The 23,962-nt window shown below is 48.0% G+C and overlaps 2 protein-coding genes across 3 annotated transcripts in view; one reads left to right on the forward strand and one right to left on the reverse strand.

The window, feature by feature from the left end:
• Nucleotides 1-2,906: 2,906 nt before the first annotated feature.
• The window catches only part of LOC148900200 (apoptosis regulator BAX), a 73,810-nt gene continuing 52,754 nt past the window's right edge, over nucleotides 2,907-23,962 (reverse strand). Inside the window, exon 5 of the mRNA XM_088991778.1 lies at nucleotides 2,907-4,495. Within this exon, the coding sequence (XP_088847904.1) occupies nucleotides 4,322-4,495 (174 nt within the window). The 3' untranslated portion in view covers nucleotides 2,907-4,321. The remainder of the gene's footprint in view (nucleotides 4,496-23,962) is intronic.
• The window catches only part of LOC148900201 (fibroblast growth factor 19-like), a 34,063-nt gene continuing 15,529 nt past the window's right edge, over nucleotides 5,429-23,962 (forward strand). Inside the window, exons 1-6 of one of the 2 annotated variants that reach the window (XM_088991775.1) lie at nucleotides 5,429-10,266; nucleotides 15,710-16,456; nucleotides 21,871-21,980; nucleotides 22,081-22,184; nucleotides 22,891-23,111; nucleotides 23,194-23,782. In XM_088991775.1, the coding sequence (XP_088847901.1) occupies nucleotides 8,433-9,431 (999 nt within the window). In that variant the 5' untranslated portion in view covers nucleotides 5,429-8,432 and the 3' untranslated portion in view covers nucleotides 9,432-10,266; nucleotides 15,710-16,456; nucleotides 21,871-21,980; ... (1 more) ...; nucleotides 22,891-23,111; nucleotides 23,194-23,782. Of the gene's footprint in view, nucleotides 10,267-15,709; nucleotides 16,457-21,688; nucleotides 21,981-22,080; nucleotides 22,185-22,890; nucleotides 23,112-23,193; nucleotides 23,783-23,962 lie in introns of those variants that run through there. The other variant, XM_088991776.1, reaches the window with a different exon arrangement.

Consider the following 23,962-nt stretch of genomic DNA (forward strand, 5'->3'; position numbering starts at 1 on the left):
TGGTTGTTGTGACTCAAACATAATTCTTTGCTTCAAACCCATCAGTCTATATAAAAATTGCTGTGGGGACTCACTGTCTCGCTGCTGAGCGGTACTGAGTTCGTTGAAGAGCTCAGAGCTGCTCTTATCTCTGATATGTGAGTTAGAAACGACCTCTGTTATTGTATGTTAGTCGATTAGACTACCAAGTCAGGAGAGGGCGCTACGCGCCTGTGAATGGAACAGAGGAAGGCGATGTAGGCTCAGCTCACGCAGGCGCAGTTGTCATAAATGCCGTTGTGTGAAGCTGATTAACACGGTTGTCTCGTGTCGTCTTTCCTCGTCGTTCACAGGTATTCAAAATAATAAGTGTTAGACATTCTCAAGATGTTAAAGTAATTGGGGACTTATTGGGCGATGCTATATATGAAACCTTGTTTTGTGGCTTTGATGAATATTTTGTGGCTTTGATGAATTTGGATTTTTGGATGTCAATTGTAGTTCCCAGTACAACACACACGAGCGGGCAGACGTGCATAAGCATGTGCGAATGTGGAGGATATATACAATGTATAGATGTTGAATGTATAGATCTGCGCCGATTCTGTAGGTTTAACAACTTGGGCAAAGTGTTTGGTCAGTGCGGTCACTTGTGCAGTCAGCTCGAGAATGGCAGCACGGTTAGCCTGTAATTCAGAGTCAACTTTGGTCTGGTTAATCTGGTCAGTTTGATTAGTTTGAGCAGCATGGACACTCACAGATCGATTTTTAGTCACAGTACTGAGGCGTTTCACCCTCTCAGCCTCTTCACTTGTGGACTTGGTAAGTTGTTCTAACAGGACATCATCACGAACCTGTAAATCGGTAAGGAATGGTTTGAGATCACATCTGACATGATAATTCTTCTCATTTAGCCCTTGATAGAGTGTGTGCAGAAATGTACCTTGGACAAGTTTTTGATCATAACCAAAATCTGCACCTGGTTGTTGTGACTCAAACATAATTCTTTGCTTCAAACCCATCAGTCTATATAAAAATTGCTGTGGGGACTCACTGTCTCGCTGCTGAGCGGTACTGAGTTCGTTGAAGAGCTCAGAGCTGCTCTTATCTCTGATATGTGATCGTAAAATTGCTGGTTCCGTAGTTTGTGCCTGGGGGTGGAATTCTGATGCCACAGCTCTTAAATTGTGCGGTTCAGGTTGAGACACCTAATGACTGCCTGTTTTCCTTGTATACACAGGTAACCGTCTGAGATTGTATGAACATCCCTCCTCTTCATCTGAATATCCAGACTCCTGCCCAACTGCTTCCCTGCTATAAGCCTGTCTGTCTCGCTGTTTTTCCTGTTTATTTGCCTGTCTGTCTAGCTGTTTTTTCTGTTTATTTGGCTGTTCAACTGGCAAATCGTTGACAGACATTAGGAGATTACGGTGCAACACACGGGTAGTTTTGTCTCCGTTTTCTGCCCGAACCTAGTACACTGGTCCATCTCCCACTCTTTCAGTGACCCTGTGGACTTTTTCCTCCCAGTAAGCCCGGAGCTTACCAGGTCCACCCCTCTCAGATAGGTTCCTGACAAGTACACGATCCCCTGGCTGGAGTGCAATGCCTTTAACACCACGGTCATAGTATTTCTTCCTTTTTTCAGAGCTCTTTTGACTGTTCTCAGAGGCAATTCTGTAAGCATCTTGCATTCGACAGGCCCACTTACGTGCATATTCCTGTCGGCTTTTTACTTCTTCGTCCGCTGTCAGACCAAAAACTAAGTCGATGGCAGCAGCTAGAGGAAGCGTTTCCATTGGTCGTACCAGCATCATTACCAAAACCAACACCAGCTGACAGCCTGCCTGCTGAGGGAAGCCCGGAACAACTTGTAATGGATGATAATGTGGGTGATGCAGGAGCGCCGGCGGAGTTGGTGGAATCGGACACCGCGTCACAAAGTGGAATGGAATCGCTGCCACGAAGGTCTACTCGTACTCTAAGACCCAGAGAGATATTCACATATGAACACTTGGGTCATCCATCATACCAGGCCTGGAGACCTGGGGCAAATGTGTTGTATACTTGCATGCCTTACCCCACGACTCATTATCTAGTGCGACCTGAACACTATTGCTACCCTACCCCGATGGTATAGACTTGAATGTAGTTGCATTTGAATGTGATTGACACCACCCTACGGAGACCAGACAGATGACTGTGCTTCTACTGGTACTGGACTACTTGTTGGTATAGTCAAGATGTCGGGGGACATCTTTTAAAACAGGGGAGAGTGTAGGGGGTTAGAAACGACCTCTGTTATTGTATGTTAGTCGATTAGACTACCAAGTCAGGAGAGGGCGCTACGCGCCCGTGAATGGAACAGAGAAAGGCGATGTAGGCTCAGCTCACGCATGCGCAGTTGTCATAAATGCCGTTGTGTGAAGCTGATTAACACGGTTGTCTCGTGTCGTCTTTCCTCGTCGTTCACAGGTATTCAAAATAATAAGTGTTAGACATTCTCAAGATGTTAAAGTAATTGGGAACTTATTGGGCGATGCTATATATGAAACCTTGTTTTGTGGCTTTGATGAATATTTTGTGGCTTTGATGAATTTGGATTTTTGGATGTCAATTGTAGTTCCCAGTACAGCACACACGAGCGGGCAGACGTGCATAAGCATGTGCGAATGTGGAGGATATATACAATGTATAGATGTTGAATGTATAGATCTACACATGAATGTATTCTGATATTGAAATTGCTGAATTGATGTTTTGATGAGTAAATGGTCATAAATGCCGTTGTGTGAAGCTGATTAACACGGTTGTCTCGTGTCGCCTTTCCTCGTCGTTCACAGTGCTACCTGCCTGTGACGCCTTTGGACCGACCCAGGTATCCCCTAGGCCTGAGGCCGGTTACACAGAGGATGGTTAAATCAGCAGGAAGCCAGGTGTTGGACAGAATAAGTTAGTTTAATCTTGTAGACAGCAGGGGCATCGCGGTGTCAGCCGAGGAGGAGGCAGGAGGAAGAGGGAGAGAGAGAGACAGAGAAGCGCGGACTGGGAAAGGATTTATATGACGGACAGGGTACGACGCAATAGGATGTGACGTAATGGGATGTGACATCATGTAAAGGCAGGCAGCGTGACGTATCAGGAAGTCCAAACCAAAACAAAATGATGCAAAGAGATGTTTAAAGATGTTCGTATAGCAAAATACCCCCACATATCCCCCCTGTCGAACATATCTAACATCAGTGGAGGTGAACAGAAAGAAGAAAGAAAAAAAGAAAAGAAAATCACGAAATAAAACAATCACACTGGAAACAATCTCAAATTAAAGTAATGTCATTCGCTACAACAGTCAAATCTTGGTGGTGATGGTGATCACCAGGACGACGAGGGGGAACAAAATTGTTTGTAGCATTTGTCGCAAGCAAGCCCCAGGGTGTGATACGGATGAGCTGGTGACTGGGAAAAGGGGTGTGATCTGTCGACGTGGCTCCAGTGACGTGCATCGGGAATCTCCTTGATGAACGATGTCCTTGAGAATCCAGATAAAGCTTGTGGCTGCTAACACGGCTAGCAGCTCCGCAACCGGTCCATCCCACGTTGGTGTGGCCCACGTCATTCCCTTCAGACCGCAGCTCCGTCCTATGGAGTACAAAAGAAGACTTGTGCCAAGTCACATGTCGACAGGATGGTTTCATTTTACACAACACATTTTCTGGGTGTTTCTTTTCCTATCCAAGTCTGTCTCATCGTTAAGGCTCTGCAATGCATTCCCTCACAGAAATGGCAGTAAATCGTTGTTAGATGTTACTTGGTTAGTAAATGTTAGTGGTTAGTGAGTCTGCATTTCTTGGAGGGCACAAACTTTCTTGGGGAATGACGTTGCAGCCAACATCATTCTTTACCAAAGGTGAACATTTTGGTAATGGGGATCTGAGCTATCGTCACTCCCCCCTGTTGAGACATGAAAAGTCTCAATTTGCCAACTGGGAACGTGATTGCGTGGAAAACACGATCCATCTTTGACATTGCACAGATTATCAATTTGTATAAAACCATTTGTCAATCACTGTTCCAAAATTTTGGAGGCCAAATTTTGGCATGTCTCTCAACATCTGCATGGGCACCAATTCATGTGGCATTTACGACATTTTTTTTCACGTTGAGCACAGCTTCTCCTGCTGTTACTCCTCTACTGGCACCCAAGCAAACCATATCTGCAAATTTTGTGTGGGGTAGACATTTGCATGTCGTCACATTGTTTGGGTGGAGGACAGCCTTCTACAATTCTTTAGCACAAGTTGACATGGTCAGCAAACATTATGGCAATCTGTATAAATGGTCATTATACTCGCCTTTTGTCATTCAGTCGGAGGGCACCGTTGACCGTCAGTCTCGCTTCTGCATAGGACATCCATCCGCGCCAACACAAACCAGTTCCATCTCCGCTCACCCTGGCATACATTCCCCAGGAGTTCTTCCCTTCTGAAGAATCTCCTTCTCCCAATTCTGAAAGAAGCTGGTCAGCATGGAAACCCTACACATTATATTATCTGATTCCGCCTGAATCTCTGACACCGGTGACCACTCAACCCATCTTCCAATTTCACTCTTACCAACCTGAACGGCGAGAAATTCCCCTAGTGTGCACTGCAGTCAATTACTTTAAAGTGCACTGCATTCCATTCATAATAATTATAATTCGGAATCAAATCAATCTCAACAGGTTACCCTCCCTTTTTAGTCGTCACTATAAACTACTTTTGAACTGACAAATGTCATCACTGTACGCAAAGGCAGCCAGAAGATAATTTAGCATTTGCGGCCGTCTTAATAAACATTGGATTTCCGCCATTGCATCTCTAACGTTGAATATTTTTCGTTCGATCAAGCCTAATTGTCACAATCCGTCGCTGGCTCCTGTGTTGTCGAAAAATTCCAAATGACAAAACCAAATACTTGCACCGCGACGCATACGGCGCGGTGCAATCAAGTGCACTTTAACACCGAGATGGTCGGATGACAAATATTCCTACAGCATTCTGAATGTCTAGCATCAAAAAATGTGTCTGAAAAATTCCGCCTGAACTAATAAGTGCAAAATAGAAATTGTCGTGCATTTGAGGATACGGCAAAAACTATACTTTTGGAAATCTAAACTATTATCAATCAGGGCTTTGTAATTGATCCCAAATCATCAGTTGGGTGTGCCAAACTCTAGATGTGCAGGTACATTACACTAGCCGTTGCGGCTTCTCCTGTCGGATCTCATATGACAATTGAAACAGGGATTGAATTTTGTTTCCAAAGACATCAAGAATCAAAAATGCAGTTCCGATGCTACAATTGTGATTCAGCAGCGTCTGCGCCGAGAAAATCATAGGATGGGTGGATGCAAGTGGCTTGTGCATCTCACAGCTAATCAATTCGTCCTGAAAATTGAATGATTTCTCAACCACCATCCTCGCTCTGTTTGCGAATTGTTGCGGTTCACATCATCTGCATAAAAAGCGTAATGAAAAAAAATGTTTTCAACTCCATCATGTTGATCGTTTCCAGGCGTCCTCAGAAGATCATCAGATTGATACAATGGACACAAAGTCCTGATTTGCTCTTGGAAATCTTGAACCAACGCTGTCATTATCACTTGGTGAATTGATTTGCTGACTCAAGTTGCAATGACTGTGTCTCCCCAGAGGGAGTCATGAGCGCTCCATGTTGCAAGATTGTTCAAACCACACCTGGAGTCACCACAGGGGGGGCTAGTCCCCCACCCCTTTAGGGCAGAAAAGGAGGAGGAGAGCTGGGCTGCCCGCACTCCCTGGGCAGCCCCCACCTCTCCCCCCCTGTTCCTTTGTCTCAGCGGAAATCACACTCAGGGCACCCCACTGTGTCAACGGCTCCACTCAAGCAACGCGCGCACATACACACAGACACAATGCACGCACACATGCACACACACAGACGCACACAATGCTGATAATGCGCTAATGTTGATGAATGCATTAATGTTACGGAAAATCTACGATCTATTCCAGCTGTAATTAAAAAAATCAATAACACTGTCATCGTCCCAATGGGAAGATTAGGCCCTCGTGCGTGATCCGGGTCTGACAACCGACTAATCCGCAGTTTGCCCGGCGGCCGGAATCCGACTCATAGTCCAGGTGTTGGACAGAATAAGTTAGTTTAATCTTGTAGACAGCAGGGGCATGTCGGCCGAGGAGGAGGCAGGAAGAGGGGGAGAGAGAGGCGCAGACTGGGAGAGAATTTATATGATGGACAGGGTGCAACGCAATAGGATGTGACGTAATGGGCTGTGACATCATGTAAAAGCACGCATGATGACATATCAGGAAGTCCAAACCAAAACAAAATGATGCCAAAAGATGTTTAAATATGTTCCTATAGTGAATTACCCCAACACGTATGTTGACCCAAACATTGACAGTATTTTAAGCACAGCCGGTTTGACGTTGGCTTATTTTTTGATTTGGCACACGTTTCCAGAACTCAATGGTCCCTTCCCTTAAAGCAGGTTTCAGTTGGCCTTCCTCACAAAGATTGATCATCTCCAACTCAGCCGCAGCTTCATCTGTGAATCCACGGGTTGTCTTTTAATGGAACAATATCAAGGAGTTCTTCTTTGATCACACACCGTCCAAATATTGCCAACTGATGCTTGTCTTGTATGTCACAACTTTCATCCAATGCAACACTAAAATACTCACACGCTTGAAGGTCAGAGTGCAGCTGTGATTCAATATCGTAGTCCTGGTCCGGATGGAAGAATTGCACAGTTTCATAAAACACCAGCACCAAGACGGACCTCCTTGGAAATGTTCAATTTTCATTTCCTCCGCTAGCGTTACTGCTCTGAGTCGGATGGTGACAGTCGAAACGGTCCTTCCGCTCTCTCTTTGCTCGACGATCCATTGCTCGAGTCTTTCCTCCAACTCCGGCACTTAGGAATGAACGGGTTGTGCGTTTGTGTGACTTAGCGTCCCTGTACCAGTATGCTATGTGTGGCTAAGGATGTTTCTGTGTTGTCTAAGCAACGGTATCAGGCAATAAAAGAGGTTGAAAAAGTTCTGTTGATTTAGATTAACGAAAAGCAGCGAGCAGGGGACAGTGTGAGTGAGGGTATTATCGCAGAGAAAGCACGGCAACTACACTCGGATATCATCAACAGGCAACTACATCCACGACCATCACAAACGTAAATAAAATAACTTTATTATACTGTACAGTTTATTTTCTTTAATTGCAATACAATAGCACTTTTAATATACATAACATCTGTGAGGTATATTTTGTGTAGTATTACGGCTCATTTAGCAGAAAATTATGTTTTATGGGGACCTGGATGAAATAAATGTTCGGCAGACGAACTTTTCGCCTGAGACACACTTTCTGGGCACTAATTAAGTTCGTAAACTGAGGCGTCTTCAGCTGGTTTATAATTCAGATGATGTAATTAAATTAAATATATTATTATATATATGTATATCGCAATATGTTGTAAAATATAAAGACAGACTAGGACATGTAAAAAATACATAGACATATTTTGGTCTCAATTGCAACACTTTTAAAAATACAATTATAGATGTATACACATATATTGTTTATCCATATATCGAAATTTATAGAAAATATAAATATAAAATCCCATATATGAAAATATATTACTTCATGTATTACATGATGTCCTCCAATATACTGCAATATATTTTTCTTTCTTATCTCATTCACTGCCAGATTTGTGCAAAAATGTGTCCACTACAGTGCCAGGGTTTTAGTCATTGTCACTCGAATTCCAGGACCCACAGAATATTGAGATTTAGGACTACATAAACATTCAAAGCAGTGTAAGTAACTTTACACTCGCTTATTTCATCAGAAAAAAATAGTTAATTCCTAAATTATATGGGTCTGGAGTTATATTCGCATAAAATGAGGGTGACTGTCCAAAATACAAATATAGCGCTTTTACAATATCTGAAGCATGGAACAAAGCACTAACATGGAAAAAAGCTAAATGCTACCCCCTTGTGGAAGCGAAATACATTGCCGGAGGCCATGGCCTGCGCTTTGTCGGCACCCAAATTCGGAAATGGCGCTCACTGTCTAATTTTTAATTCCCGAATTAAATAGTTGTCACATCTCGTCGCCGTCCTGGGCGCGCCCCGCCCCTCCTGTCACCTCCGCTGCTCTCTGGAGACGGCTCCTCCCATCATCACTCACCTGCCATCATCAGACCACCCGTCAGGTCTGCCTTTATCGATCACAGTCACTTACCTCATCCTGCTGTTATCTTTGCATGCGTGTCTCAGTAAAGACTTTTGTTCCTGAGTATCTGTCTCGCTGTGTATTTTGGATCCTACCTCCCCGCTTTGTCACTTGAGCCCTGCCTTCGAGCCTCAAGTGACGTGACATAATACTCCGACCAACCCATGGATCCCGCCGGCGAAGACAGATTCCTCGCTGCCCTTACCATACAAGCGGAGCGTTCGAGCCAGCTGGCTCGAGCCATCGCGGAAATCAGCCAAATTACCACCACGCTGGCTCAACGCTTCGAGGCGGCTGAGACACGCATTGCCGCCCTTACAGCCCAGTCTTCCCCGCCCGTGTGTAGGCGCGCTCTACAACTACCTCTCCGCTCACGCTACGCAGGCGAAACCGGGCGCTGCTCTCAGTTTTTAATGCAGTGCACGCTCGTGTTTGAGCAACATCCATACGCCTACATTAGCGATGAGGCGAAGGTAGCCTTCATCACCAGCCTGCTCACGGGAGAAGCCGAGACCTGGGTGCTGGCCGTCCGGGAGTCCCGACCGGAGCTGCGCACCTCGTACCCGGACTTTGTCGCCGAGATATGCCGGGTCTTTCATCATCCGGTGACGGAGGTCGAAGCTGAGGGGAGACTAGTCGACTGCGTCCAAGGGGCCTGTTCGGCCGCGGAATATTCCGTCGCCTTCCGCATCCAGGCCACTGGCAGCGGCTACAGCGACCGAGCGTTGAGGGGGGTGTTTCGTCGCAGTTTGAATGCCGATCTCAAGGACGAATTGTCTACCCGCGATGCTAGCACCACCTTCGACGACCTGGTCGCCATAGTCATCGGTCTGGATCACCGTCATCGGGAGCGGCAGAGGGAGAAGCGCGGCCGGCGGCTCGACGAGCCCCGAAGCCGGTCCAGGTCTACCACACCCGGCAGCGAGCGCGTGCGGCGCCTGGAGGAATCCCCCGAACCCATGCTGACAGGGGGAGGGAACGACCGCACCAACCCCGGGGCTCGTCGCACCCAAGGCCCCCAGCCTAAGACCTCTGGCCCCCCGCAAGTCCCCGTCGAAACGGCGACCTCTGGAGGTCAAACCCACGACCCCCGTTACGCGGTTGGAGCTGGACAGCGAACTAATTGGCCCCTCCAGCTCCCAAACCGTGCGGGCACTAGTTGACTCGGGGGCCGACGGGTGCATCATCGACCCCTGGCTCAATACCCATGACCTGTCCATCTCCTGGGAGGGCCCCACCATTCAGGGCTGGAGCCCCTACTGCTACGCCAACTGCCTGCGGTCGGCAACGACAGGGCGAGACCCCTCCCGCGGTGGCCCACCCGAGGCCATCTGCCTCAAGGGTGTGCCACAGTGTTACCACGACCTGCGGGAGGTGTTTAGCAAGGACAACTATGTATGACTGTGCGATTGATCTGCAGCCAGGGGCTTCATTACCGGACTCCAGACTTTTTCATATTTCACAACCTGAACGGGAAGCCCTGAGCACCTATATAGACTCCTCCCTAGCGGCGGGACTCATTCGCCCATCATGTTCTCCGCTGGGCGCAGGGTTCTTTTTTATTGATAAGAAGGACGGATCACTGCGCCCGTGTGTCGACTACCGGAGTCTGAACGACATCACCATCCGCAATAAATACCCTCTCCCCCTCATGGACTCAGCCTTCGCGCCCCTCCAGTCCGCTACCATTTTTTCAAAATTGGACCTCCGTAGCGCCTACCATCTGGTCCGCATCCGTGAGGGGGATGAATGGACGACAGCATTCAAGACGCCATTAGGGCATTTTGAGTATCTGGTGATGCCGTTCGGACTCACGAACGCGCCCGCCGTTTTTCAAAATCTGATCAATGACGTGCTCAGGGACTTCCTCAATGTTTTTGTTTTCGTTTACTTAGATAACATTCTCATTTTTTCTCATTTTGCAGAAGAGCACCGGCAACACGTCCGACGGGTCCTGGCGCGGCTCCTGCAAAACCGGCACTATGTGAAGGCAGAGAAGTGCGAGTTCCATTTCCGCTCTCTGTCTTTTCTAGGGTTTGTCGTGGAGCACGGGCAGCTCAGGGCCGACCCCGCCAAAACTAAAGCGGTGGAAGAATGGCCGATCCCGAAGACGCGTAAACAGCTCCAGCGGTTTTTGGGGTTTGCCAACTTCTACCGCCGCTTCATTCGCGGGTATAGTCAGAAGGCACTCCCCCTCACTAACCTCACGTCCACCAAAATTCCCTTCAGGTGGACGCCCGACGCTGAGGGGGCATTCAACCGCCTCCGTCTAGCTTTCACCAATCCCCCTGTTCTGCGTCATCCCGACCTGGACCTCCCGTTTACGGTCGAGGTTGGCGCATCCGAGTCTGGAGTAGGGGCCGTCCTGTCCCAGCGCTCTCCCAGTTGACCAGAAGCTACGCCCATGCGCCTTCTTCTCCCGCCGGCTCAGCCCCGCTGAGGCTAACTATGACGTCGGCAACCGGGAACTGCTGGCGGTCGTCCTGGCTCTGCAGGAATGGAGACACTGGCTTGAGGGAGCGAAACACCCCTTCACCGTCTACACGGGCCATAAAAACCTGGCGGCCATCCGGTCTGCCAAGAGACTAAACTCACGACAGGCCCGATGGTCACTCTTCCTCACCCGTTTTAACTTTTCTCTCACCTACTGCCCAGGGTCACAGAACACCAAGCCCGATGCCCTATCCCGCATCCATGAGCCGGCAGAAAGGGAGGAGACCACCACCAACATCCTGCCGGCCCAGCGTATCCTGGGTGCCTTGAGGTGGGAGGTTGAGGAGAAAGTTCAGCAAGCCCAGGGGACGACCCCCATCCGCAGGGGCTGTCCCAAGGATCGCCTGTTCGCCCCCCCCCCTCTACGCTCGGAGGTGCTCACCTGGGGTCACACCTCCAAGATAGCCTGTCACCCGGGGGTCAACAGGACGATTCAACTCATCGCTCAACGGTTCTGGTGGCCGGGGTTCAGGAGGGACATCACCCTTTTTCTGAAGGCCTGCCCGACCTGCGCCCGTGGGAAAGCCTCCCACTAGCCCCTGGCAGGACTCCTCCAGCCCCTACCGGTACCGTCCAGACCCTGGTCCCACATCTCCGTCGACTTCGTGACAGGCCTCCCCCCTCCCGTGGCAAGGTCGTCCTCACCGTAGTGGACCGATTCTCCAAGTCAGCCCACTTCGTCCCGTTAACCAGGTTGCCGTCCGCCATCGAGACGGCTCAACTCCTGGTTAACCACGTCGTCTGTCTCCACGGGATTCCGACTAACGTCGTGTCGGACCGGGGACGGCAGTTCGTGTCCAAGGTATGGAAGCGTTTCTGTCGGTCCCTAGGGGTGTCAGCGAGCCTGTCGTCTGGATACCATCCCCAGACCAACGGACAGATGGAGAGGAAGAACCAGGACCTGGAGGCGGCCCTCCGGTGCGTGTGCTTCCACAACCCGGCGTCGTGGGCCCTACACCTACCTTGCGTGGAGTACGCCCACAACTCCCTGGTCTCCGCAGCCACAGGTCGGTCCCCCTTCATGTCCGCCTGTGGCTATCAGCCGCCCTTGTTTCCCACCCAGGAGGGCCAGGTGGAGGTCCCGTCTATTGAACATCACCTCAGACAGGCCCACCGAGTCTGGAAGGAGACCAAGGACGCCCTGACACGCACCACGTCATCGGCGACAGGCACCCAGCTACCAGGTCGGGCAGGAGGTTTGGCTGTCCACGAGGGACATTCGGCTAGCAGGGACTTCAGCCAAACTGGGCCCCCGCTTCACGGGTCCCTTCCCCATCGAGGCCATCCTCAGCCCGGTCTCGGTGAGGCTCCGGCTGCCAACCACCATGCAGATCCACCCCGTATTCCACATTTCCCTCCTCAAGCCAGTGGAAACGAGCTCCTTAGCCCCCACGCCCACCCCCCTACATCCCCCCCGGTTGTTGGCCGACGGACCGGTCTACACCGTGCGGGAGATACTGGACTCCAGGCGCATGGGCAGGGGAGTGCAGTACCTGGTCGACTGGGAGGGCTATGGACCGGAGGAACGACAGTGGGTCCCACGTGCCTGGATCCTCGACCCGTCTCTCATCTGGGCGTTCCATGCGGCTCACCCATCCAAACCTGGTGGGCCGCCAAGAGGCGTCCGTTGAGGGGGGGGCATTGTCTCGTCGCCGTCCTGGGCGCGCCCCGCCCCTCCTGTCACCTCCTCCACTGCTCCCTGGAGACGGCCCCTCCCATTATCACTCACCTGGGTTCCCACAACTGTTTGTCATTCCTTTGATTGTGCCTTCTGACTATATTTGCCGATCGCACACCACCATCTTCGTCGGAGTATTCTGAAAGCCACCCTTGCTACTGCCTTGCCGTCAGGTCTGCCTTTATCAATCACAGTCACTTACCTCATCCTGCTGTTATCTTTGCATGCATGTCTCAGTAAAGACTTTTGTTCCTGAGTATCTGTCTCGCCGTGTATTTTGGATCCTACCTCCCCGCTTTCCTTCGTCACTTGAGCCCTGCCCTCGAGCCTCAAGTGACGTGACAATAGTGAATGGCATCAAATGAGTTAAGGGTATCCAAAGTTGGAGAAGCATCTGCATGGTGAGCTCTCGGTGGGTGTGCAGTCAGGCACGATGCATTTTCCATTTTTTAAATTGTATTTGCGCTAACACGTGAGGATGGAGAACTCATTCAATGGTCTGAGAAGAACATCAGGATTTGAACAGAACCAGTTGAAATCTCTCCAGGGTGATGTGGACTCTGGACCAGGCAAGTGACCAGGCCTCAACTCAACTGTATTTATAGAGCAATTTAAAACATCTATCTCTGTTTATAAAGTGCTGTACATGGAGCAATTATCAGAGAAACAACAATCAAGCGATAATCAGTAACAAAGACGGTAGAAAGCACCTGAGACTATAAATAAGATCAAGTCTGTGTCAATGTTGTGTCAAATGCCAAGAAATACAAGTGTGTTTTGAGGCGGGTTTGGATTGGATTTGGATTGGATTTGCCTTTATTAGTCTCGCAGTGGAGAAGTTTACATTTCACAGCAGCAAACTTATGGAAAAAAATGAAAGTAGAAAAGCAAAACACAGGAACTGCTGTAAAGGCAGCCACTCTCGCGGCGCCGTCTTGAAGTCAAAAGAACAAAAAAAAAACTAAATAACAAATAACATGACAACACAAAGACACAGAGAGACATTCATTCTTAAGCACTTTCTGTACCCTCTTTGTTAGATAAAGCAGTTCCAGATGAAAGAGGAGAGGATCAAAGCGTCTCTTCACCAGTGGATCAGGGACATCATGGTGGAATGTGCACGTCGACTACAAGCTAAATGTTGAAAGCAAACACACAGCTGTAGCATCCATTGACGAAAAGAGAGCGTCACATCTCCTGTCCCACATAAATCAGCTTCAATTCCATCCCGCGACAGTTCCATATACGCATCGGTGCTCTGCGCTGACGCTCCTTCCTTCTTATCGCGGGCTCCTCAAGCCATGCATCCATCCAGTCGCAGACTGTCCAATAGCACCGACCTCCCACTGAACAAAGCGAGGCTGTGAAGATGCTGCCCATTACAGGCGCAAAAAAGCACAATGGCCCCAGAGCTGTCCAGCGATGACAGTCGAATGCCACCGACATTCCTCCCATTCAAAAACAGTACTGGCATATCCATGCTGCCGAAAAGGCGCAACTGCTCAGCACAGTCTCCTCCTTGATGAATGTCGTGGTCAAAAAACTATTGGTATCCGTTCCGCACGACGCACAATAACACAAAGTGACAAAAGAAAACACAAAAACAAGACAAAAACAACAAAAAAAGCAAGGCTCATCAGAGCACTTGCTGACGGCTGCCTACTCGGGCACCATCTTGGACTACTTTAATTGATGATCAAGAATGGAGCATGCTGAATAATTAGTGAGATGTTCTTCCAAAGAAAGGGACAATCAACGGGAAAGACTCGATCCCCTCGGCGCCTGGATTTAGTTCTTGCTACTTATAATGATGTCTAGTCCACAAAATTGAGGCGTCGGGCAGGTGTGTAAGGGATGTGTGAGTGGGGGGTGGGGGGGTGGGGGTGGAGTTAAGTTGGTGTGTGGTTATTTAAAGATTTGAGTCATTTGCTCCCTCTTATGAGTAAAAAAAGAGGGGAGCAGCAGCATTCTGGCCCAGCTGGCCTGAAACAGGCTGTAAAAGACGGCCTTCGGAAGGCCAACAACTCTTCACAAATAGTATGGCGTGACCATGTGCTTCCTCCCTCATATCAAATTTTTCCCAGTGTAGCACAGAAAGTTAATAGTACTTTGGTTGATTTCATTGGCAAGTAATTCATATGTAATAAGTAACTAGAATTATTCATTCCACTCCCTATAAGAAGTCAGGCATCAGAGCGTGGGAGAATGCATGCCATTTTAGAACAATTCTTGTGACACGTGATGTGTCAGAGAAGTTAAATTATGTCAAAACCCGTTGCTCAATCAGTGTCCATTCTGGAAGGAAGAGCGCACGGGCCTACTTCTGAAAGAAAGTATACTTAAATCTTAAATTTGAGCCCGTCAACTTTGTGAATTTATTTACGACCATACATTTATGACCAAGGAAAATTTAACGATCCTCAATTGTTTCAACTTTTAAATTAATTGGCCTGGCCACAGAAACACAACACCTTGATCTTTTCACTGCTGTTCTGTATAACACTGTCAGCAGAGACGTCAGACTATTGAGCAAACATTGTGTGAAGACAAGACTGTGTACAGGCCATACGCATTGTAACTGTATTTCCTACTATCTTATTTCAAATGATTGATTTTTACAGATGCCCTTTATACACATTTTCTTTATACACATTTTCTTTATACACACACACACACACACACACACACACACACACACACACACACACACACACACACACATACGCGTTTTTATGCTTTCTGGGGACCACCCTTTCCAAATGACTTACATCTATAAAAAAATCGGGGATGCACACAATGGCTTTGTCAGCTTATACACACCTTTAAAGATAAGACTTTATGAAGTCATGTTTCATAGCTTTATGTTTGAATTTTTCTGTAGTCCCCACATGTTAGATGGGGACTTCAGAAAAATCGCTTTTCCGTGCGTAAATGGGACTATATTTAAATACATTGAAATAATTCACACACAATCCCGATAAGATAAGCCTGATTCATGGAGACCTCACACAAACTATTACTAATCAAAAATAGCAAGCGCCTGAACTTAACAGTCAAATCAAAGTCAATTAATGTCATTGAAATAATTTAATGTCATCATTTTTGTTCATTAAATGTTGTGTGACTCAGAGAACGCGAGCCATATCTGGCTTGGTCTTCAATCAATCTTCTTCTTTTCCTTTCGGGTTTTCCCTTCAATTTTCCACACAGTTGCATTAAGTTCACCCTGTCTACTTGACATCTGATTTAAAAGAGACTCTTTTCTGACAGACCTGCAGGGATGGCGGGACAGTGGGGGGCGTGACTCGCCTGTCAGATCTGACAGGGAGGTCACGCCCTCATCGTCACACCAGCTGAAAAAGGCGCGGCGCACCAACATCCGTGACACTCTGACGAAGGCGCAACTGTACGGCGAAACATGTCAGGTAATTGAACGCCTGAAGTACACTGTCTTTAAGAAAATAGTGTTATTTAAATTAACAGAATTAAACAGATTAAACAGAATATCACGTATCTGAATCAGAAAACCTTTATTCGTCCGTCAATGGGGAAATTTGGAGTCCACACCAGCAATATGAAAAGGGTGTGTGTGAAAGGATCGAAAATAAGATATTCTAAGCCTTAGAATATCTTGTTTCCTTTCCTTTCACCCCTAGAATCTAGGCATTATGTAATGATATGAGCAAATTGTATTTGCGTGTTCTACTAGTGATGCCTGGCTATAGACGAAAGGAGCATGCACGCTGCTGCCAATCAGTCTGATTAGAGCCACACTTGTGAATTGCCTTCTTCCTCCAACCAACACAGCTGTCCTAATCAAGAACCTCAACTCTATCCAGAAGTTATAGCATTTACCGAACTCGCTTACACAAAGCAATACATGGTGTCAGAATTGGTCTGGAAGACAAGAGGACTTGGAACGGAAGATTCCACGGAGGAAAGACATTGAGCACAAACCCCGTGAGAAAAGGACAAAAACGGAAGCTTTACGTCTACCCACAGCTCTGCAGCTAAAAGGTAACGTGGCTGAAAACTGGATGCTTATTAATGAAATCTCATCTCATCTCATTTTCCGTACCGCTTATTCCTCATTAGGGTCGCGGGGGTTGCTGGAGCCTATCTCAGCTGTCTTCGGGCACGAGGCGGGGGACACCCTGAATTGGTTGCCAGCCAATCGCAGGGCACACAAAGACATACAACAGCCACTCTCACACTCACACCTAGGGACAATTTGGAGTTGTCAATCTGCCTGCCATGCATGTTTTTGGAGTGTGGGAGGAAACCGGAGGACCCGGAGAAAACCCACGCGGGTCCGGGGAGAACATGCAAACTCCACACAGGGAGGCCCGACCGGGACGCGAACCGGCGACCTTTGCACTGTGAAGCCGGTGTGCTAACCACTCGACTACCGGGCCGCCCTTTATTAATGAAATGTATTATTATTATTATTATTATTATTATTATTATTATTATTATTATTATTATTATTAATTAATAAAACGTCACATGCACATGCAGGGCAGCTCCTGAAAGGTTTTTTATATATTTTCTTTATGGGGACCAGGTTTTTTGTCCCCATAGGTCAAGTGGTCCCCAGGATGTGACTGTGTGCGTGTATATATATATATATATATATATATATATAAAATAAAAATCCTCGTCTCACCCACCATGGGTGGTGTCTGTCCCCCATCTTAGCTCGGGTCCTCTACCAGAGGCCAGGAAGCTTGAGGGTTCTGCGCAGTATCCGTGCTGTTCCCAACACTGCGCTTTTCTGGACCGAGATATCCGATGTTGTTCCCGGGATTGCAACCACTCGTCGAGTTTGGGGGTCACTGCCCCGAGTGCTCCGACCACCACAGGCACGACTGTCACATTTACCTTCCAGGCTCTCTCCAGCTCCTCTCTGAGCCCTTGGTATTTCTCGATTTTCTCATGTTCCTTCTTTCTGATGTTTCCATCACTCGGGAGCGCTACATCCACGACAACGGCTTTCCTTTCCCTTTTATCTATGACCACAATATCTGGTTGTTTGGCCATTACCATCTTGTCAGTCTGTATCTGGAAGTCCCACAGGATTTTTGCTCGGTCATTCTCCACCACCTTGGGAGGTGTTTCCCATTTTGACCTTGGGGTTTCCAGTCCATACTCCGCACAGATGTTTCGGTAGAGGATGCCAGCCATCTGGTTATGGCGCTCCATGTAGGCTTTCCCTGCCAGCATCTTACACCCTGCAGTTATGTGTTGGATTGTCTCAGGTGCCTCTTTGCACAACCTGCACCTTGGGTCTTGTCTGGTGTGGTATATCCCTGCCTCTATGGCTCTGGTGTTCAGGGCCTGCTCTTGGGCAGCCAGGATGAGTGCCTCTGTGCTGTCCTTTAGGCCAGCCCTCTCTAGCCACTGATAGGACTTCTTGAGATCAGCCACTTCTGCTATGGTTCGGTGGTACATCCCGTGTGGGGGCTTTTCCTCCCATGATTGTCCCTCTTCCAGCACCTCATCCTCTGTTCCCCATTGTCTGAGACATTCTCTGAGTACATCATCCGTTGGAGCCTTCTGTTTGATGTATTCATGGAGCTTGGATGTTTCATCCTGGACAGTGGCTCTCACACTCACTAGTCCCCGGCCTCCTTCCTTACAGTTTGTGTACAGTCTCAGGGTGCTGGACTTGGGATGGAACCCTCCGTGCATGATGAGGAGTTTTCGGGTCTTAACATCCGTGGTCTGAATCTCTTCCTTTGGCCACCTTATTATTCCTGCAGGGTATCTGATCACTGGCAGGGCATAGCTGTTTATTGCCCGGGTCTTGTTTTTGCCATTGAGCTGGCTTCTGAGGACTTGCCTCACTCGCTGGAGGTATTTGGTCGTAGCCGCTTTCCTTGTTGCTAGTTCGAGGTTGCCATTGGCCTGTGGTATACCGAGGTACTTGTAGCTGTTTTCAATGTCCGCTATTGTTCCTTCAGGGAGTGAGACCCCTTCAGTGTGGACTACCTTGCCCCTCTTAGTCACCATCCGACTACATTTCTCTAGCCCGAATGACATTCCGATATCACTGCTGTAGATCCTGGTTGTGTGGATCAGGGAGTCTATGTCCCTTTCGCTCTTAGCATACAGCTTTATGTCATCCATGTAGAGGAGGTGACTGATCGTAGCTCCATTTCTGAGGCAGTATCCATAGCCTGTCTTGGCGATTATCTGGCTGAGGGGGTTCAGTCCTATGCAGAACAGCAGTGGGGAGAGTGCATCACCTTGGTATATGCCACATTTGATGGACACTTGCGTTAGTGGCTTGCCATTGGCTTCAAGTGTGGTTTTCCACATCCTCATCGAGTTTGCAACGAAGGCTCTCAGGGTCCTGTTGACCTTATACAACTCCAAGCATTCAGTGATCCATGTGTGTGGCATCGAGTCATATGCTTTCTTGTAATCAATCCAGGCTGTGCACAGGTTGGTATGTCGGGACCTGCAGTCTTGAGCGACTGTTCTGTCAACCAGCAGCTGATGTTTGGCACCTCTAGTATCTCTACTAATGCCTTTCTGTGCTTTGCTCATGTATTGATCCATGTGTCCACTTATCTTAGCCGCAATGATGCCTGACATGAGCTTCCATGTTGTGGAGAGACAGGTTATTGGCCGATAGTTGGAAGGAACAGCACCCTTTGAGGAATCCTTCATGATCAGGATTGTTCGCCCTTCGGTTAGCCATCCTGGTTCATTTGTGCTGCTAGGCGCTCGTGGTGAGCTGTGAGTTTCTTTAACCAGTAGGTGTGGATCATATCTGGGCCTGGTGCCGTCCAGTTTTTCATACCTGAGACTCTTCCTTGTATATCTGCCGCTGTGATGGTAACAGGCTTCTGTTCAGGGAGGTTGCTGTGCTCCTCTTTCAAAGTCACCAGCCATTGTGCACTGCTGTTATGTGCGACCTCCTTCTCCCATATGCCTTTCCAGTATCTTTCAGTTTCCAGCCTTGGAGGGTCTGCTCTGCTGTTAGAACCCTGCCACTGAGCGTACACTTTTGCAGGTTGTGTTGCGAACAGCCTGTTTATTCTTCTGGCCTCATTCTCTTTCGTGTACCTCTTCAGGTGACTGGACAAGGCCTGGAGCCTTTGTTTGGCAGTTTCGAGTGCTTCAGGTATGGTTATCTGCATGTACCTCTTGGGTATTGGCCTTTTATTCACACCTCTCTGGGTCTCCGTCAATTGACTCACATCTTTCCGAGCCGCCTTGATCTTGGCCTCCAACCGTCTTTTCCATGGTGGGTAATGAATCTCGTGGCTCTCATGGTTGCTCTTGTAGCCAAGCATCTCGAGGATCACTGATGCTGAGGTGTATATCAGCTCATTGGTTTCCGTGATCGTTCCGGTCGGGATCGTTCTCAGTGCTGCATTCACAGTTTCCATGAGACTTTCAGGTGGTACTTCACATAGCCGTTGTAATCGGTTTCTTAGTTAGGTTATCTCAGGTCAGTTGCTGCCTCGCTCAGCATTTCATTCATTCGGGCTGGCTTCCCAATCTCATCATTCATTGGGGCTTGCCTCCCAATCTCTGGTTGAACCGCTTTCTCTGATGTGGCAGCCTGGAGCCCTTCACCTCGGAATTTGTGTTGTACCTCATCAATCTCAAGTTGTGATAGCAATTGCCGTTTGTGAATATTGGAACACTGAGCTACTAGTTGTTTCGTGGTCAACCGTGACTGTGGGTTTCGAAGTAACCATTCAGCCCCCATTCTCCGCATGTAACCCCTCTGACAAGGGTTGCTTGAGTAGTAGCATTCCAACAGAGACATGTTATCGCATCTCGTCCATCTCCGCTTTGTTCCAGTAGCCCATTTTTCATCAGAGTGCCCTGGTTCCCCAGCACCTGACGCAGACCTTGTTTGGCCGGGCGACGTCTGAGCCGGCATGTCATTCCATTTATTGTCTCTCTTCATTGTATGAGGTAGGCATTAGCGTGAAGGGTCCTACCCAATGACCCACACTGGATGATTGGATTGGATTGGATATGCCTTTATTAGTCTCACAGTGGAGAAATTTACATGATGATGTTTTTGTGCTCATTTTCTCTGCCCCAAGTGGGATTCGAACCCTCGTCTCCCATATGCCAATCTATCTTACAAACTTTTCGTCTTACAAACTTCAATTTTCTGAAAATTAAACCTTATAATAAGCACTATTTTCATATTACACACCCACCACGGCTGGCGGAAGCACACGACCGAACAGCACCAGAGGTTAAGTTACCAACAGTCCTTATGGAAGGTGATTCTTCGGCACTCTTGAATGCGGTCTTCCACTCGTCCGCCTCCCTGATACGGATCAGGTGGTATGCGCTCCAGAGCTCCAGCTTGGTGAATACGGTACCGGATTGAAGGGGTGCGAAGGCCGAGTCGATCAGAGGGAGCGGGTATTTATTCTTTACTGTGATGTCATTAAGTCCGCGATCATCCACGCACGGGCGCAGGGACCTTCCTTTCGCTCAAGAAAAAACCTGCTCCCAGGGGGTACAGAGATGGCCGTATAAGTCCGGGCGCGAGGGAGGTGTTGATTTAGTCCTTCAGGGCTTTCCGTTCCAGCTGAGAGACTTGGTAGTTGGGGCGTGGGGCATTGCGCTGAAGCTCAATGGCACAGTCAAAAGGTCGATGCGGCGGCAGTGATTGAGCACTGTCCTTGCTGAATGCCTGCCGCAGATCGTGGTAGTAGGGAGGAACCCCCTCAAGGCAAATAACCACACCAGGCTCCCAGCGGGAGGGGTTGCGGCCGCCGGCGGCCGATCTGAGGCAGTGTGCATAGCACCTCCCCGCTGACAAGGGCATCCCCCACATATTGCCCGAAGTAGGCTGGGATATATTCCAGCACCCACTAGACCTTAGTGAGGATAAAGTGGTCCAGAAAATGAATGAATGAATGAATGAATGAATGGTCTTCAATGCCCATAATTTAAAAAAATGTTTTTTCATCTAAAAATATTATATTAAATTACCAAATCTAAAAAGTCTGTTTTCCCTCAAATACATTTGAGTTTAACTAAAGATGTATGCATTTTGGAAAGAGAAATGTTGGTTAGTCATTCATTCAGTTTTTCCTGTTTTTTTTTCATTATTGATTTAATTATGTATTGTAGCATTTGGACCTCTTTGAATCCCAAAAGAACAACGATTTAGTTGGACGTTGTGAAGGGGTGTGTCTGAATGCTTCTTGGAATTGGATTTGGGGGAGAAGGTTATCAGCAACTGATAAGAGCCGCATTTAAAAGGCTCGCTAGAGAAAAGAGTACTTGTTACTGTTAAACAAGAACAAATAGCAGAAATCGGAAGAATCTTGAAGAATAATGCTTTTGGGACAGAAAGTCAATATATTAGTCGTTCATGTATTTGTTGTGGTAGCATTTGTTGATATAGCCCTTTCAAACCTGAAATCCTCCTTACGCAACAGCTGGAGCGACACAGTTCGCTCTCGGCACCTGTATGCTGCCAGGGCAGGAGTACATCTGATGATTCATGAAGATGGTCGGATTCTTAGCTCGGCAGATCAAAGTCGGTATAGTAAGTAATATGTTCATAATTTAATGTCAAAATCCTGTGTTTGAGAATAATGTGGGTCATGACTTCTGCTTCTACACATGTTTTAAAATGTGCTTAAAAGGTCTGCTGGAGATTCACCCTGTGGATGCAGGCTGTATTGTAATCAGAGGCATTGAGACTGCACAGTTCCTTTGTATGGATGGTGATGGAAAGCTGTACTCATCGGTAAGTAAATTCCTCTCCACCAGATGTGAAAGTGTTTCACATGCAAGATACTGTACATGGAGTAATTTAGCTCAAAAGTTTTCTTTTATGTCTGGAACACAATAAACAGTTTTATTTGAATGACGTAAATTTTGTTTGTTGTGTATATGCGCTTGAACCTGAATGGTCGGCTGTCAAATGTATATTTACCCAGCAATTGACTGGTGTGGAGTACGGTGTGTACCCCACCTCTTGTTGAAAGTCAACTATGATAGGCTCCAGCTTACCCACGAGCCGAATGAGGACAAGTGTTATTGAAAATGGATTATTTAAATACAATTTCTCAAATACAACCTGCTCCGCCCTCTTGCCTGCTTTTTTTTGGGGGGACACCACCATGACCACCTCGCAAATTATGACAGAATGACCCTACCTACCACAAGATCCCGCAGGTGCAACGGACTGCTCTCATTTCCACCCTATGCCTGTGTTCACATCCATGTTGAGCCATGCTTCGTTGTGTTTTTTTTTAATTGAATGACGTTCACGTCCACGACGAGCTATGCCACATCCTCGTCAGGCTGAGACCTGTTCCCATGTGGCGGTCCAAAGTTCCGCGCTGTGCCTGGCGGTGCACATCCACAATGAGCCATGCTTTGTCTCGTGTTTGTTGGAATCGAGTCACATTCATGTCCATGCCGTGCCATGTCAGACCTGTTCCCATCAGGCTGTCGCCTTCCTGTTCCCTGGAGGGGCAAGGGTTGCCGTCACCTTTTATTTCCTGTTGCCTGGCGAGGCAAGGGTTGCTGTTTCCTTCTCGTTCCCTGGCGAGGCGGGCCGTTTGGGAGACTGTTAGCACTTCTGGAATCAGTCCCTTGATGGAGGAATACTGTCACGTTCCTGTTGGCGACCAATGGGTGGCACTCCATCAATCCAGGCTGTGCACAGGTTGGTATGTTGGGACCTCCAGTCTTGTGCGTCTGTTCTGTCAACCAGCAGCTGATGTTTGACACCTCTGGTATATGATCAGGATTGTTCGCCCTTTGGTTAGCCATCCTGGGTGAGTACCATCTATCAGCAACTGGTTCATTTGTGCTGCTTGGCGATCGTGGAGTGCTGTGAGCTTCTTTAGCCAGTAGGTGTGGACCAAATCCGGGCTTGGTGTCGTTCCAATTCGTTGTTGTATGTCTGCCGCTGTGATGGGAACTGGGTTCTGTTCAGGGAGGTTTCTGTGCTCCTCTTTCAGAGTCACCAGCCATTGTGCACTTCTGTTATGTGCGACCTCCTTCTCCTATATGCCTTTCCAGTATCTTTCAGTTTCCAGCCTTGGAGGGTCTGCTCTGCTGTTAGAACCCTGCCACTGAGCGTACACTTTCGCAGGTTGTGATGTGAACAGCCTGTTTATTCTTCTGGCCTCATTCTCTTTAGTGTACCTCTTTAGGCGACTGGATAAGGCCTGGAGCCTTTGTTTGGCAGTTTCGAGTGTTTCAGGTATGGTTATCTGCATGTACCTCTTGGGTATTGGCCTTTTATTCACACCTCTCTGGGTATCCGTCAACTGACTCACATCTTTCCGAGCTGCCTTGATCTTAGCCTCCAACCGTCTTTTCCATGGTGGGTAACGAATCTCGTGCCTCTCACAGTTGCTCTTGTAGCCAAGCATCTCTAGAGATGCTAGAGATGATCGTGGACTTCAGGAAATATCCATCACCACAGCTGCCCCTCACACTATCCAACTGCCTCGTGTCAACCGTTGAGACCTTCAAGTTCCTGGGAATCACAGTCGCTCAGGACATGAA

The sequence above is a fragment of the Hippocampus bargibanti genome, linkage group LG03 (assembly GCF_051943395.1).
Source record: "Hippocampus bargibanti isolate YZ-2025 linkage group LG03, ASM5194339v1, whole genome shotgun sequence".
Lineage (NCBI taxonomy): Eukaryota > Metazoa > Chordata > Actinopteri > Syngnathiformes > Syngnathidae > Hippocampus > Hippocampus bargibanti.